This window comes from Ictalurus punctatus, unplaced genomic scaffold (genome assembly GCF_001660625.3).
Source record: "Ictalurus punctatus breed USDA103 unplaced genomic scaffold, Coco_2.0 Super-Scaffold_100, whole genome shotgun sequence".
In the NCBI taxonomy this organism is placed as follows: domain Eukaryota; kingdom Metazoa; phylum Chordata; class Actinopteri; order Siluriformes; family Ictaluridae; genus Ictalurus; species Ictalurus punctatus.
In genome coordinates this window covers 2,394,324-2,411,484 of record NW_026521086.1, presented here as the reverse complement: position 1 = coordinate 2,411,484, position 17,161 = coordinate 2,394,324, and the positions used below count along the sequence as shown (strand labels likewise).

At 41.6% G+C, this 17,161-nt stretch overlaps 4 protein-coding genes across 4 annotated transcripts; 1 reads left to right on the top strand and 3 right to left on the bottom strand.

Moving 5' to 3' along the window:
• The first annotated feature begins 4,727 nt into the window (after positions 1 to 4,727).
• LOC128629667 (histone H2B-like) lies at positions 4,728 to 5,223 on the top strand. The gene has a single exon (XM_053678454.1). The coding sequence runs from the start codon at positions 4,743 to 4,745 to the stop codon at positions 5,115 to 5,117; it is 375 nt and encodes a 124-aa protein (XP_053534429.1). The 5' UTR covers positions 4,728 to 4,742; the 3' UTR covers positions 5,118 to 5,223.
• Positions 5,224 to 10,392: 5,169 nt separating this feature from the next.
• Positions 10,393 to 15,942, bottom strand: LOC128629642 (histone H1). Its single transcript, XM_053678433.1, has 2 exons — positions 14,595 to 15,942; positions 10,393 to 11,077 (listed from the first exon to the last, which is right to left on the bottom strand). The coding sequence occupies exons 1-2, from the start codon at positions 15,191 to 15,193 to the stop codon at positions 11,011 to 11,013; spliced, it is 666 nt and encodes a 221-aa protein (XP_053534408.1). The 5' UTR covers positions 15,194 to 15,942; the 3' UTR covers positions 10,393 to 11,010.
• Positions 12,516 to 12,942, bottom strand: LOC128629654 (histone H3). The gene has a single exon (XM_053678443.1). It carries the CDS (start codon positions 12,932 to 12,934, stop codon positions 12,524 to 12,526), a length of 411 nt encoding a protein of 136 aa, XP_053534418.1. The 5' UTR covers positions 12,935 to 12,942; the 3' UTR covers positions 12,516 to 12,523.
• On the bottom strand, positions 13,587 to 14,107 carry LOC128629660 (histone H2A). The gene has a single exon (XM_053678448.1). It carries the CDS (start codon positions 13,971 to 13,973, stop codon positions 13,587 to 13,589), a length of 387 nt encoding a protein of 128 aa, XP_053534423.1. The 5' UTR covers positions 13,974 to 14,107.
• Positions 15,943 to 17,161: the final 1,219 nt, after the last annotated feature.

The window sequence follows — 17,161 nt, the reverse complement described above, 5'->3', positions numbered from 1 at the left end:
TGTCTGTGTCTGTGTGTACGTAAACAAACTATTAATGAAAATAAAATTTTGTGTAAGATAAATGAATGAATAAATATGTTCCCTTCTCCCCTCCAGTCGATGTGGCCTTAGGAGGAATAGCAGTACAATCTTCTTTACACTAACAATTATCCTGCTTACTTTGCTATCGATGACAACAGAGCATCTAACATGAATTTCAACTCGTGTGATTACGGCTGCTCCTAAGGCCATACAGACTTCATATGAATCCATAATGAACTTTTTCACACTATCTGTTGTTACCCAGATGAGGACGGGTTCCCTTCTGAGTCGGGTTCCTCTCAAGGATTCTTCCTCATAAAACATCTTAGGGAGTTTTTCCTCGCCACCGTCGCCACTCAGTGTCTTGCTCAGTTGGGATAAATTCACACCTTTAATATCTGTATACCGTGTTGATATTTCTGAAAGCTGCTTTGAGACAATGTCTATTGTAAAAAGCACTATACAAATAAAATTGAATTGAATTGAACTTATGTTTATATCCAAAATGCTACACTGTGTGTAAGGGGCAGGGGAAACTGGTGCAAGCTGTTCAAAAGGTTTAGTTTAATTTAAGTTTGTCATTATATGCTGTATCTGCGCGCTTGCAGTGTAAATTCTGTCGGAAGTGACATGTTAGTAACAAGGCTGCGTTGCTGGTCACGCGCGGTGTAGACGCGCTGATACAGAGTGTAGTCCTAAATTAATAATATATATTCTGGTGTGTGTGTGTGTGTGTGTGTGTGTGTGTGTGTGTGTGTGTGTGTGTGTGTGTGCGTGTGTGTGTGTGTTGGGTTCTTTTCTGTTTTGTACAAACAGTTGTGTAAAGTTTTACTGTGAAGTTTATATTTGTTACACTCAGTTTGTGGACTTAAAAACAAAAACAAATGGTACTGAAAGTTCGCTCCACCCCATACGATTAATCAAAAAAATAATTGGCCAACTAATAGTAATAATAATAATAATAATAATGCTGTTAAACAGTTCAGAAGCTCCGTGTATTGTCCTTGATACGTGAAAACTAGACAATGCACAGTAATAACACTGATGAGCTGTGTTATTATTATTATTATTATTATTATTATTATTATTATTATTATTATTCTACAAGAAATAAGCTCATAGCAACACTGATGAAATACACATACAGTACAAAAAACCACACACACAAATAGAGAATGTGTTTAGCATTTTGTTTTTACATCTGCACATAATTTAGTCTGCACATAGTTTAGCAGCTGTTTTAGAATTAAAAATGTCATGTATAAGTCTACATAATGAGTCTTTATTGGTCACATATGCAGTAGAGCACAGTGAAATTGTTTTCTTCACATACCCCAACATGTCAGGAAGCTGGGGTCAGAGCACAGGGTCATGATATGGTGACCTAACCTTCTGATCAGTAAACCAGAGCCTTAACCACTAAGCCACCTCTGCCCCAGTGGTGAGAGAAACATGAATGTTCATAGCATCTATTACTTCTTACCCCACTATTTGCCAAATAATACAAATATAGACTTCTAAACACCGCCATTAAAAGCTTAATAAGAGAATACTGCAATTTTGGGGAAATTGCCGTTCCCGAGTTTGGCCACACGAGGGCAGTCATGTTCCATCCAGCACAACACACGCCGCCTAAAACAGAAGGTAGGTTGTAGGTATTTTACTATTACTACTACTACTTCTAATAATGACCTCAATCGAAGTAATTAAATACGTAATGAACATTGTTGTCTATATAGCTGACCTCATTTTTCTACACAGTGAGTTAAAGGCACACAACTATCAGAATCCCAGTTCATAATTGTGTTTGATTGGCCAAGTAGAATAAAGTGTGCTGCGAGTCCGGCTCTTTTTGAGCTTATTGGACATTACACATTGCTGTAATTATCTCATTGGCACTACTTAATTGCTCATAGTTTATTTGACGAATGCAACTGCTGCGACATATTTTGCCAATCTTAAGCTCAGCCGTCATTCTGGAGGCGCAGTTTTGGTTGATGCATGACATTTAGGTTCAAACACAGTGTGTACATCGACTGTAACACAGATAGTGAAAATGGAAATGTGAAAAGAGAAGGCCAGTGATTAGAGAAAGAGAGAGAGAGAATGGGGAAGAAGAAGACGTTAGCAGGTGAAAAGCAGTGCCTAGTGATTGCTTTCGAAAAAGAGAGCTATTGTGTGACCGTTGGTGTAAGGCCCGCCTCCTCGCCTGTTCTCAACTAGGTCCTGTCGAGTGTGGATAAATAGGTGGGCGCTGCGCGAGAACTTTTATTGAGTGGTTTGACTTCGAGAGCAGCGCTATGTCTGGCAGAGGCAAGGGTGGTAATTAATACTCTCTTTTTGCAAGTGGTATCCTCGTTCGTAATTTGAAACTAAAGACTTTAACGACATCAACAACAAAAACACCTTTAACGAGGTGATAATTATCGCCACCCGGGGTTCGGTATGTCACCCCGTGTGGCCTCCTCGCCGTCGGCGGGGAGGCACTGAGTCAGACTACGTTACAGTGGAGAAGGAGAAGCGCCAGACAGGTCTGAAGTCGGAGTAAACCTTTTAAGTAGTCAATGGATATCGACTACAGATGTATACTCTTTTATTGCAATGCCTAACAGAAAAGAGTATGAAATATGTTTTACCAAAGAACAGGCACTTCAAACATTTTCTCAAATTTTTAATAATAATACAGGAAGTGAATTCTGGAAAAACTGGGAGATGACTACATCAGCTCCCCAAGACATAAAGAGCATTGTAGTAAAGTTTTGGACTGGGAGAATCGCTGACTCGGATGTAGAACAATACCTCTTAAGGTTTGGTGAGATACTGAACCCTGTTGACAAGCCGCTGGACCAGTTCGGGATATGGTATGGAGTCAGGAGATATAAAATAAAACTCAAGAAAAACCCCCAGAGAAGGGAACTGGGAGGCCTTGGGGCTGTCGATATATCCTTAAAAACTAAAATAGCAGTGTGCAAAATCATCGCGAGTGGTATTGCCAGGCAAACCGAATGGATAGGGAACATCTCTAACTGGAAATCTAAAAAAGGTCCATCGAGGAAAGGTATTCCGTATTATAAACTGATGTTTTCCGACTTCACTGACAAATTTAAAGATCTAAACATCGATTGGGTGAAAGACTCGAGCAAAGAAATATATCTTTTAATTGTTGATCGAGTTTATTGTAACCCTGTGGCTTTCAGAAATTTGGAGGAAGACCAAAACAAAGAATGTCTCCAAAATTTACAGAATAAAATCCTATCTGAACACCTGAGAGATACAACTTGGTTAGTCGCTGTAAGAAGGCTCCCAGTAAGAGCGGTTGTAAAATGGAGCTGTTTTGTAAAAACCAGTAAATGCCCGATGCCTAATTGTAATGAAGAGGAAACACTCGAACATTTCCTGTTAGAGTGTTATCGCGCTAAAGAAACATGGGCTAAATTAAAAATCATTGGTCTCAATATAGAAATAAATATGAACTCAATTTTCTATGGCATTTTTAAAGAAAATTATAGCAAGACTCAGCATGACTTCATTTGGTTCATAATATGTTTGACTAAATCTAAACTCTGGAAAACAAGGTCCAGAATGACTATAAATCAAACGTTTATATCCAGTGATGTTGTATTCAAGGACATTCAAAAAGAGCTAAGAAGACTTAAAAGCAGCACATCTTGGTTTAAAGACTCTTCAGTGTGGGACAATATTTGCGTGTAATTGTACTTTGACTATGTAAGTTTTTTCTCTCCCTTTCTTTCTGAATATGACTTGTGTAAGATTGTGAATTTTGTATAATTTCAATAAAACTCATTAAAAAAAAAAAAAAAGCAAGGGTGGTAAGGGACTCGGCAAAGGAGGCGCTAAGCGTCACCGCAAGGTGCTTCGCGATAACATCCAGGGGATCACCAAGCCGGCTATTCGTCGTCTGGCTCGCCGTGGTGGTGTAAAGCGTATTTCTGGTCTGATCTATGAAGAGACTCGCGGTGTGCTGAAAGTGTTTCTGGAGAACGTGATCCGCGACGCCGTCACCTACACCGAGCATGCCAAGAGAAAGACCGTGACCGCCATGGATGTGGTGTACGCTCTGAAACGCCAAGGACGCACCCTGTACGGCTTCGGCGGTTAAACGCTCTAACACCGAACGACGCGAACACAACGGCTCTTTTAAGAGCCACCCATATGTCTAGAAAAAGAGCTGTTCCGTGTGGGGGGAAAAAGGCTTTTTCTTTCATGAAGCATAAGGCATCAAACGCTGTACAGAAGTAGCATAAGTGGTAGATCTATTTGTATTTTTTGTAATAAACTACATATATGCAGTGTTCAATAGTATAAACTATAAATCAATATAATATATCAACATTATAAAACGATTTAAAAGATGATTTCAGTAGAAACTTACTTCTATATTTTTTTTCTCTCATACACACGCACACATGCATATATAATATAAAACGGTTTTTTCGCAAGCCAATTGTTTTTTCATAGTGCACGTTGTCCTGAAAGTACAAGGGCGGGAAGGGAAACAAAGCGTGGAGGACGAGGAGGAGGTATGGGAGGAGGGAGGAAGCAGAGTGCAGTAGGAGGCGCCATGCAGGAAGAGGTATCGAATTTTGGCCAATCAAAAAAAGGTGTCTTGTCTGTTCGTCATTAACATGTGGGTCTGTAAATAGAGCGGGCGCGAGGTGGGCGCCAGTCATTTTCTGTTTGTTTATTCGAGAAGTAGCATCATGCCCGATCCAGCCAAGACCGCGCCCAAGAAGGGATCAAAGAAAGCCGTGACCAAGACGGCCGGCAAAGGAGGCAAGAAGCGCAGAAAGTCCCGGAAGGAGAGCTACGCCATCTACGTGTACAAGGTCTTGAAGCAGGTGCACCCTGACACCGGCATCTCATCCAAGGCCATGGGCATCATGAACTCTTTCGTGAATGATATTTTTGAGCGCATCGCCGGTGAGTCTTCTCGTCTGGCTCACTACAACAAGCGCTCCACCATCACCTCCAGGGAGATCCAGACCGCCGTGCGCCTGTTGCTTCCCGGCGAGCTGGCCAAGCACGCCGTGTCCGAGGGCACAAAGGCCGTCACCAAGTACACCAGCTCCAAGTGAAGCGCGTTACCGCCGTCTTCATCAACCCAACGGCTCTTTTAAGAGCCCCCCACTTTTCATACAAAGAACAATCTATTCTCTTTCGCTTTCTCTCTTGCTCTGTGTGTGTGTGTGAGAGAGAGGGGGGGGGACACTTCTGAAGTGCTGCTCTCCCACGAATGTTCAGGCTTATTTCTCAGGGTAATTCTAGCAGTCTGATAAATGCAGAGATGAGTAAATCTCAACAGGGTTGTAGCACGGTTTCTTGGGCTTGTATAATCTGAGCAATGCAAAATGGGGCTTTAGCAGCACAAAGTTATTCATATTAAGACTAGCAACAGGAAGTAACTGAAAATGGTATTCTAGTAACATGTAGAAATTCAAACTAAGGTTCTAGAAGCACGTAAATGTTCTAAATACTGTTGTAGTAACATGTAGTCATTCAAAACAGTGTTCCAGCAGTACAAAGTCATTCAAAAGAATGCTCTAGCAGCATGGAATACAACACACACACACACACACACACACACACACAAGGCAATAGCGGAGTTGGGATAAAGGGCATTAGGGTGACTGTTTTGTTAGGGTCAGGGAGGAATCCGACCGAGCTAAAGAGGAGGAGGCCGGATGGGCTGGCTGGTGCTAACTAGGCGTGCCTGTTTGGCCCGGGACTACAAGAGCGGAGCGCCGCGTACGAGTGGGGAAGCCCGGACACTGGCAAAAACAGAAGGAGTCTTCTGACCTACACCTATAATCACATTTTCTTGTTGGACATGCTTTCTCCCCTACAACTAACAATGTCTTACTCTTGTCTTTGCTGCTCTGTTCAGCTCTTCCTACTTTCCTACTGACTGTTTCCCACCCACCTAGTCAACTTTTATTCAACATTTGTTCTTTTCATCTAGACTTTAAATTTATTTACTCTTCACCATCTATTCATATGCTTTCAGTTTGAATGAAAGTGAGCAAGTGATTTCTAGCATGCTAGCCGTGTTAATGAATGATAGCGACCATGCAAAGTTTGCTCCGGTCGAAGAATAGCTTGTTTCTCTATGAATGGGACTGTTGTGTAAACTTCTCCTTTGAAACTGCTTTATCCTCTTTACTCTTTATCCTCTTTAATTTTGTCTATATGATTAATGTGTGGGATTTTAGCTTGTTCTTATGAAATGGGGGTTTGACTCCTGTACTTATGTTGCTTTTTTCTAAAGCCTACAAACATTTGCAATATCTGCCACAAGCTCTCCCATTTTCTCCAAACTACTGAATTTGTGATGCAACAAACTTTTTTTGGACAAACAATTTTGAGCCTTTGCTTTTATTTCTTTTAACTATATGCTTTGAGAACTAATAATTTTCCCCCAATATCTGATTCTGACTATTGTGCTAGTAGGTCATTAAGGCTTGAACCTTATGAAAACTTCATTTAGACTGATTTGCTAGCCTAAGCTCAATCGGTTTTGTCCGATCTAATCCACAAACTGAGCAGGAGTCACACCCGACTCCATCTGTTTAATCGGTCGATCTTGACTTTCAGTAGACTCGGGTGTGGCTTCTGCTTGGTCAGAATGAAAACCTGCACCTGAGTTCTGAGTCCTGAGTTCCTGAATACTAGATGTTCATACCAAATTACTACAGTCTTTCACTTATCCCAGTATTTTTTAGATAGTTTATTAGGGGACAGTGCATTTTCCCAGATGTTTTTAGTGTCATGTTTTGCATTCCAATTCACATCTCTAGCTCAGTTCTCTCCTCCTGATATCTTTTGCAGTCTAACAGAATGTGTTTTACCGTCTCTTGTGTATTGCAGTGTGTGCAGAGTCCAGTGGGGTGTTTACCTATTCTGTGTAATGTTAGATTTAAGCCAGCATGAACTATTCTAAGACACATAATTATCATCTCTTCCTTTGGGTTCCTGCCTTGGCTCATACATATGTCCCGGTATTCCTGCCGTATTTTATGTGTCCCTTTATAATGGTTTTAACATCTGCTCTACTTAATGGTACTTGTATATCAACTGTTTCATGCTTTATCGATCTTTTTGCCAGTACATCCACAGTTTCATTTTCTTCCACCCCTACATGTGCAGGAACCCAAAAGAAGGAAACATTCAGCTCCCTACCATGGAGTATGAGAAGCAGATAAAATATTTGTTAACCAAGGTCTTGTCTACATGATGTTTTCCCAGACTGTATATGTGATAGTGCAGATAGACTGTCAGAAGCTATAGCGACATCTTAGTTCTGATTATTTTTTTCCGACCGCTGCAGTGACAATAGGACTCCTGATAGTTCTACGGTGTACTGATAAATGATCGGTCGCTCTTTTTTTGACTGCTACTTCACGAGGAATGAACAAAGCCACACTGCGGCCAGTATTGAGCCATCTGTATATACAAGTCATTTATTCTGATAATGGTCCATATATTTTTGAAGTATTATCCACTGTGGTGCTATTTTAGATTCCTCTTTTAATATTTGTTGTAATCTTGTATCTACAGATGGTTTTATGAATTTCCAGGGTGGTACAGTTCACCTCTATGGGGCTTTCTTGTAGCTGGCTGAGGCCTGCATTTTGTGCCTATACATTTCTTACCCATCCCAAACTCTTAAAGAAGTTAGTCCTATAAAACTGAGCATTCTTGGTGTACACCCTGCTATGCCCTCATAGATTTATCCAATATAAATCACAGCATCTCTCCTGTCTCGACCTGTAACGCAGTCACTGGTGATGATTTAAATGCTCTAGTACAGATCCAGAGTTCTTGCGCCTGTTCCACGTCAAGCTTTTTAAGATTTTTAAGATACATTAGGCGACCGTAATCAAAGACAACTCTTGTAAGAGCCTGATAGATATTTATGAGCGATGCCCTACTTGCTCCCCGGTCTCAGAACATTATTCATCTTTTTACATTTGTTCTTAATTTTATCAATATGCTGACCCAGGTAAACTTCTAATCAAAAAGCTCTCCTAAAAATCTCACAGCCTTGACCTGTTCAAGATCTTGCCTGTGCAGTTTCAATGGTGCTGTTTTATGACGTTTAGAAAAACATATACCTTGTGATTTTGAAATTGATAGTTTAAAACCCTATTCATTTGCCCACTGTTCTACTTTCCCTATTGCGTGTTGCATTTTCTTTCTTACATATTCTATATCCCAACCCCTAACCTCGTCAGCTGCATAAAGCGACTTACCTATATTTTTACCTGATAAAATGTCTTTAATCATAATATTAAACAGTATCGGGCTACATACACTGCCTTGTGGGGTAAAATTTTCTACTGCATATCTATTTGAGTACTCTGCACCTACTCTAACTTCTATTGGCCTTCTGTTCAGGAAGTCTAATACCCAATTATATATATATCTTTCCGTTTATTCCTAATTCGTCAAGTTTAATAAGAAGTCCATCCTTCCCAAGGGTATCGTACATATTTTCGACATTGAAAAATACAGAGGTGACACTTTCTTTGTTAGTTTGAGCTTTCCTAACTTCTGGGTCTAGGCATAAAATGGATTCTACCATTCTCCCCCTCCCTTTACAAAATCCTGACTGATACGGTGAGAGAAGAACTTTACTTTCTATATAGTGATCTAATCTATCTGTTATCATCCTCTCCGTAGTTTTCCCTGTGACGTTAACACTGTGGATCTGTAACTTGACGGATCTGACTGTATTTGCCGGGTTTGAGTATTGGAACCGTTTCCGTGTTAGTGGGATTTTTCCTGTATTCCATACCATATTGAACAGTCTTAATAATACATCAAGCATGATGTCTCTCATGTGGCCTAACATGCTATAGCATGTACTGTATTTCCCTGATGTCGTTTGCCGTGCGTTTGATATAACTCTTTTGAACTCAAATAGAGTAAATGGCAAGTCCTTCTTTCTACTATCCCTGGATTTTGGGCAAGTGTCTGATCTCTACACTGCTTGGCTGTTGAGGATAGGTTTTCAGTACTGTGGAGCTTCACAAAAGTTTTTACCAAATGTTGTTTTTTTTCTGCATTGCTAATTGCATTTTTATTGTTGCTATTTAACACTGGTATTTACACACCGTTTCTTATTCCACTCATTTTCCTAATTGTTCTCCATATGTCCGATAGCTGGGTTTCTCTTCCAATTTTATTGCAGAATTGTCTCCAATATACACGTTTTGCTGATCTGATTGTTTTCTTACCTACTGCTTGCGCCATTTTATAGTTAATCAAAGTTTCCTGTGTACGGTGAGCTTCGAGTTTCCTAAAAGCTTTATTTCTCTTTTTAATTGCTACAGTACAGCTCTCATCCCACCGTGGCACGCTCTTTCTTCGTTTACTTCCTATCTTTTTTGACATTGTTTCTTCATCTGGTCGTATAATGGCCGTGGTCACTTTTCCGTTCGTTTCTTCGACATCTGTTATATCCTTATTCGCTAATCCCACACATTTCAGTCCGCTCTACGTTTGGAACATCTGCTGGTCGGCTTTCTCTAACTTCCACCTTGGCGTTCTCGGTACCTACTGTCGAATGGTCTAAACCCTCCCATGTGTTGATTCCTGCAATTTCAGTTGACGTTATTGTCAGATCGATAGCGCTTTCTGCATTATGTGAACTACACCACGTGTCCTTCCCGTCATTAACACATACCAAATTTTTATCATCTATAAATTCCTCGATCACTGATTAATTTATATCTGTATTCTTACTCCCCTGTATTGTGCTGTGTGTGTGAGTTAAAATCCCCACACCGTACTAATTTCCCTTCAACCCACATACTGCATTTGGTGTATCGGTGCTCTGTCTATTACGGGGATTGTAAAAGTTGAATATCGTTATACTGTCTTTTCCTGTCCGTAGTTTGACTACCACAGATTAGTGTTCTTTCCCTTTATTGATTATATCTCACATCATTTCTTATAAAAGTTTCTATCCCCTCCACCTTTCCCCTTTCCCCAATCATTTCTGATTGTACACTGCAAATTTTAGTGTTATTTTTACACTCACAGTGTTAAAACTAACACTTATCAAGAGTTTATATAGGTCCACACTAAATAGAGTTCAATTTACACTTTCAGTATTGTTTTTTTCCTACACTCTCATAGTGTTGATCAAGCACTGTAAGTGTTCACTGTTAGCACAATTGGTGTAGTTTTTTTACTCCTCACAGGCTCCATTTACACTAAGAAAGTGTTGAATCTACATTAAATGTGTCAAAAGCTCAACCTAATGAGTTATTTTCTACACTAGTGTAATTAAATGTGATCTACACCCTGTCTGCCTAAAAATGCAGACCTTTAAAATGTGTGTACTCGTCAGTAAAAGAACAGATAACACATCAGTTGCTGTATAAGGTTGAACTTTTATTTTCAACACAGTATCTTAGATGTAACAAACCAGCATGAATTGAGGTGCAATATATTCACCTCATAGTGAATATATTCATCTGACCCATTTGGACCCTGTAGATCAAAAGGCATGTAGAACTTCAAACTCCGGGCTTTTACAAGTTCACCCAAGTCACATACTGTCGGCTACAGCCACGCTGTGCACATAATAACTTAAACTTTAACAAAGGATAGAAACTGTACGTGACTCTCGTGGCTTTGCATGCATCTCATTTGTAAGTCGCTTTGGATAAAAGCATCTGCTAAGTGAATAAATGTAAATGTACTAACATTTAACCTAGTTCAGAAGCTTTGCATGCAATTCCTTTACTCTGGGAGACTCACTTGTAAGACCAACATCAATGTTGTAGATCGTAGTCTGCAGGAAGGTAAAGATGTTGACAAGGGCTTCCTCATATCACAGGTTGAACACATAGTGGACTTTGAAGAGTTCATCTATAGCACTCAAGGAGCTGGTTCCTGTGCAAGTGATGAGGTGCTTATCCACTACCACGTAGAATTTGTCAATCCTGCCCTTGATCCTTCCTAATGGTAGTAGATACGGCTGGAGGCCCTCCCTGGCACTGAGATGGCCTTCAATACTGGTGGATGACTAGAAAAAAAACCCAGCAACGCTAAAAACTAGATTAAAAATACAAAATACACCAATTACAACGTGCAATGACGAAATCCCTGAAATGTGGTCCTTGGCACATTCAGACACTGTGATGAAAAATGTGCTATAATCATAACTAGGAAACACAACAAACCTTAATTCAATATGTCCAAAATAACGCCAGTTCATATCATTCTTTATGTATTACTGGACAACTTCATCAAAGGAATATTTCAACCAAAAAAGAAAGTTCTTATGTGACTTTCTTTCTTCATCTGAACACAAAGAATTTTCAAAGGAAATTCAAGTTCTGTGAGTCAATAGAATGCACGTGAATGGGTGCCATCTTTCTGAGAGTCCAAAATGTACATTTAGACAGTGTCACAGTAATAAAAGAACAGTTATTCAAAGAGCTAACAAGCTGTACACTCACTACTTTACACCGTAGCAAAGTGTCACTTCTTCAGTGTTGTCACATGAAAAGATATAATCAAATATTTCCAAAAATGCGAGGGTGTACTCACTTTTGTGAGATACTGTGTATATATATATATATATATATATATATATATATATATATATATATAGTGTGTATGAGAGAGAGAGAAATATAGAAGTATTATATGTAATAAATATAGAAATATGTTTCTACTAAAACAGTCTTCTAACTCGTTTTAAACAAACACATTAAATGTTATTTAATACAGCGCACACACACACACACACACACACACACACACACACACACACACACATATATATATATATATATATATATATATATATATATATATATATATATATATAGAGAGAGAGAGAGAGAGAGAGAGAGAGAGAGAGAGAGAGAGAGAGAGTGTGTATCCACAAATAGGGAAGATTTCAATGATCATGTCATGTCTACAATTATTAAATTACAAAAACAATTATCATGGACGGGACAAAAGGGATGATGGATGAAATGTATGTATGATGTAATAGCTCTTGCCCAGAAATCCGCTTCTAGAAAATTGCCGTTCCCGAGTTTGGACACACGGGGGCAGTCAAGCTCCATCCAGCACAACGCTGCCCGAAACAGAAGGTAGGTTTGAGCTATTTTACAGACACAGCTCATTACTGTGCATTGTATTGTTCGGACATAACCACAATTAACGGCTCATCTATAAAAACAAACATTACGTAATACTCATGTCTATACTTGTCATGAAAATGCAAAATGAATAACCAACCTTTCTAATGTGGATAAAAATAGAAAGCCGCGCACTTCATTTACACACACATACACATATGTACACATACACATATATACACACATTATTATTACTGTTCCTTCTCCCTGTACCACGTTCTAATACTTAAACTGCCCAAGAAAGAAAATTTGCTGTTTTCTGAGACGAGGAAGTGGCTCTTAAAAGAGCCTTTGTGTATATTAAAGAGAGTTGTGGTTTAAGCGCGTTCTCCGCGAATACGGCGGGCCAGCTGAATATCCTTGGGCATGATGGTCACTCTCTTGGCGTGGATAGCGCACAGATTGGTGTCCTCGAACAGACCGACCAGGTATGCCTCGCTCGCTTCCTGCAGGGCCATGACGGCCGAGCTCTGGAAACGCAAGTCGGTCTTGAAGTCCTGAGCGATTTCTCGCACCAGGCGCTGGAAGGGCAGCTTGCGGATGAGCAGCTCAGTAGACTTCTGATAACGACGGATCTCTCTCAGAGCCACGGTGCCGGGCCTGTAACGGTGAGGCTTCTTCACGCCGCCGGTAGCCGGCGCACTCTTGCGAGCAGCCTTAGTAGCGAGCTGCTTCCTTGGCGCCTTGCCACCGGTGGACTTACGGGCGGTCTGCTTGGTTCTTGCCATAGCGTCAAACTCTGCACTTCGCGGATAGAAAAACAGAATAAACTGCGCGCGCGAACGCGGCCTTTTTAAGCCATAACGCCGCCCTGCGCTGATTGGGCGTCTCGAACGCGCTCGTCTGCTATTCGATAGAACGTTTTACGTCACCTGTTGACTATTGGACCGTCTTCTCTGCCACCGTTCGAAACACAAGACGTCCGCCACTATTCTATTCTATTGGCGCGCTCTCTAATACAAATGCTTTGTTCATTAGGAACACACACAACGCCGTCACAAACCATTTTCACTCCTCAGACTTCATTTAACCAGCACTCTAACTGCTATTGTTCTTATAGTCATTACTTAAATATGGTATTAAATCATGACTACAAAATTATCGTCCTTTTTTTATTTATAAATATGCTGTCTTAAAAGTGCACAATTTCACCCCTCAGATTTCATTTAGACAACACGCTAACTACCACTATTATTACTACTACTACTTAACGTAATCACATAATTATTAGCAAAGTATAACGCTTCTGTTTTCATTTCAAACGTGCTGACTTTCTAGTGCACTTTCAGTAGAAAAACGGGTGTAAAATTGCACTTTTGAAGCAAAGATGGTGGCTCTTAAAAGAGCCTTTGGGTACTGACAAAGCAGCAGTGGACGAGTTTACTTAGTCTTGACGGCCTTCTCGGTCTTTTTAGGCAGAAGCACAGCCTGAATGTTGGGCAGCACACCACCCTGAGCTATGGTCACTCCGCCGAGCAGTTTGTTCAGCTCCTCGTCGTTACGCACGGCGAGCTGCAAGTGGCGGGGAATGATACGAGTCTTCTTGTTATCACGGGCGGCGTTACCGGCCAACTCCAGGATCTCAGCGGTCAGATACTCCAACACTGCGGCCAGGTAGACCGGAGCGCCGGCACCGACGCGCTCGGCATAGTTGCCTTTACGTAGAAGCCTGTGCACACGTCCCACGGGGAACTGAAGTCCAGCCCTGGATGAACGAGTCTTAGCCTTAGCTCTAGCTTTTCCGCCGGTTTTTCCTCTGCCACTCATCTTGATACTCAAATCTGTTCTAACAACTCCGAAATAAACGTTACACCCCGAGCTCTCCGTGATATAGACAAAACGACCACTCTCTTATTCGCTAAGAACGCAATGGCAGATTAGCCAATCAAAAACAGGCCGTCGAATTCCAGCGTCACCCCTCCCACCCCTGTTTGTGCTTGTGTGTGTGTGTGTGTGTGTGTGTGTGTGTGTGTGTGTGTGTGAGAGAGAGAGAGAGAGAGCGCGCGAATGAAAACATACAGAAGGGAATATTCATACAAAAGCACGAAGTAACTATATACTGAATTTATTTATTCTTATCATTAACATTGATTTATTATGTATCAATATGTTATCCTACATATTCTGTGATCGTTTTGGAGATCAGGAATGACGTTTAGGAATCACGATCAGGATTCTATCCTACTGTACTAAAATCAGTATCAGCTTGTGGCTATGTGTATATGATATGTAGTAGATATGTGTATCCATACTATTGAATGTTTCAAACGTGTATTGCTTTGATTCCATAAAGCTTGACTGAAAATGTTGCTCTTTAAAGGAAAATATGGGTGGCTCTTAAAAGAGCCGTTTAAGGAACAAAAGCATGAAAGAAACAAACGTCTTTACTTCTTTTTGGGTGCTGCCTTCTTCGCCTTTGCCGCTTTAGGCTTTGTGGTCTTGGGCTTGACAGCTTTCGCTTTCTTGGGGCTCTTGGCTGCCTTTTTAGGGGTCGCGGGCTTTTTCGCCTTCTTCGGGCTCTTGGTGGCTTTCTTTGCGGCGGCAGCGGGCTTCTTCGCCTTCTTAGGAGACTTCTTGGCCGCGGCGGCGGGTTTCTTGGCCGCTACCTTCTTGGGCTTCTTAGTGGCGGCGGGCTTTTTCGCTTTGGGCGCGGCTTTCTTCACGGGCTTCTTGGCTTCGGTCTGCTTCTTGTTCAGCTTGAAAGAGCCAGACGCGCCGGTCCCTTTGGTCTGCACCAGAGTGCCTTTAGTCACGAGACCCTTAACGGCGATCTTGACGCGGGAGTTGTTCTTCTCCACATCATATCCGCCGGCAGCCAGCGCTTTCTTCAGGGCAGCGAGAGACACGCCGCTCCTCTCCTTAGACGAGGAAACGGCTTTGACGATCAGCTCGCCGACGCTAGGGCCGGCTTTTTTTGCTCTCGAAGCTGCTTTCTTCTTGGGCGCTTTGGCCGGCGCGGCGGCGGGAACGGGTGCGACTTCTGCCATCTCTCTTGGAACTACGTAGAATACACGAGTCGTACGCTGTACGTTAGTGTGTAACACAGGATGATCCTCCCTCCCCGGGGCCGGGGGCTGGTCTTAAAAACAGATATGAGAGCGGTGTAGACTCAACTCGGGCGCCGCTGAATGAATGCACGGACGCGGCGCGCGCTCAGATGTGTTTTCTCATGGCATTTCTCGGTGAAAATCCCACTCGCAAAACGAGATTCAAAACGTTGAAGCACACGCTGAGCGAAGACGGGCTTTCTCGTTTCCCCCGTGGCCCGGCCTGGCCGGCTAGAGAGCAACAGTCTCGCGCAGCGCACATGAAAAGGCGCGGCGCGCGTTGTACTCAAGCCGGCGGGCTGCGCATTTGGTGCGATGTGGTGTGTAAAAACGGGCGAAAAGCAGGCACGGCCGTGGTATGCGTTCTGGGCCGAGTTAAAGAGGAGCCTTGTGAACGAGCCTGATGTCTTTGCAGCTGTCGAGTGGTGTGTGTAGTATCGGAAGCAGAGCGCGTTGGGGGCCGTGTAAAGCACAGCACGCGTGACTATAGGCTCCGCTATAGCCTTGTGTGTGTGTGTGTGTGTGTGTGTGTGTGTGTGTGTTGTATTTCATGCTGCTAGAACATTCTTTTCAATGTCTATGTGCTACTAGAACACTCTTTTGAATGACTTTGTGCTAATGTCACATTAGTTCGAATGACTAGGTGCTACTACAACAGTATTTAGAATTATTATGCGCTTCTCGAACCTTAGTTCGAACGATTACGTGCTACTGTGACATTAGTTCAAATGACTAAGTGCTACTACAACAGTTAGAACAGAGATGCCCAAAGTTGGCCCGTGGTGACTTGATTTGGCCCGCCATGCCATATGTGAGAAGGGGGGGAGGGGGAAATTTAATTGATGCTGATCTTCATTTCTAATTTAACATTTTTTTAATTATTATTATTGAGCTACAAAAAATGAAAATTGAAATTAAATGTAGAGAATAAGAATTAGAATTTTATTTAATGTACATGCATACTTCAAGGCCAGCATGCATTGCGACAGTCAACAAACAGGTAATAATGGAGAGATCCAGGCACTGGCACACAGACAAGAGGAAATTTAAAAAGATTTGGCAAGTTGACTTTTTATTTACTGAAATCAATTCAATGGCAGTGTGTCTAGTTTGCAAGCAGTCAGTTGCTGTTTTGGAAGAGTACAAAATCCGTCATTATGAAACAAAACCTTCTTCAGCTTTCTCAAAGGACAGCGGCAAGGCATAAAACAGAAGGCTAACGAGCTGCTACTAAACTTCGATCTGAGCAGAGTGTGCTGCTACGTCCTTCATCAGCTCAAGAAAGTGCCACACGGGCCAGCTATCAGATTTCCTGTATTTTACATCAAGAACAGCTATGTGCCCAATCCATCGGGCTTGTGGATGTGTTTGACGTCGTCAAAATTGTGAATGATATACGCTCCGAGGCGCTCTCTCACCTGCAGTTCAAGGTACTGTTGGATGAGATGGATGTGCAATACGTTGATGTGTTGTACCACCAGGAGGTTAGATGGCTGAGCAGAGGAAAAGTGTTCAGGAGACTTTTTGATCTGCGTGATGAGATCAGAGCTTTTCAGGAAAGCAAGATTGGTAGGATTCAAGAGCCCATGGATAAGAAATGGTTTTCTGACCTGGCTTTCCCGGTGGACGTCACAGAGCTGCTCAATGTTTTAAATGTTCAGCTCCAGGGAAAAGACCAGATTATCACCCAGCTTTTTTATCACGTCAGAGCCTTCAAACAAAAACTACTGCTGCTCAGAAGACATCTCTCAGCAGCTAACATTCACAATTATAATATTCACCATAGTTTTATGTGCAGTTATTGTTATTATTAATACTTATATTTAGTTAGCATTTATATCCAGTGGTGTCAGCTTTGGGTTTTTTTGTTAATCAAGCTGATAAATTTTGTGTCAAAGTTCTCTTAAA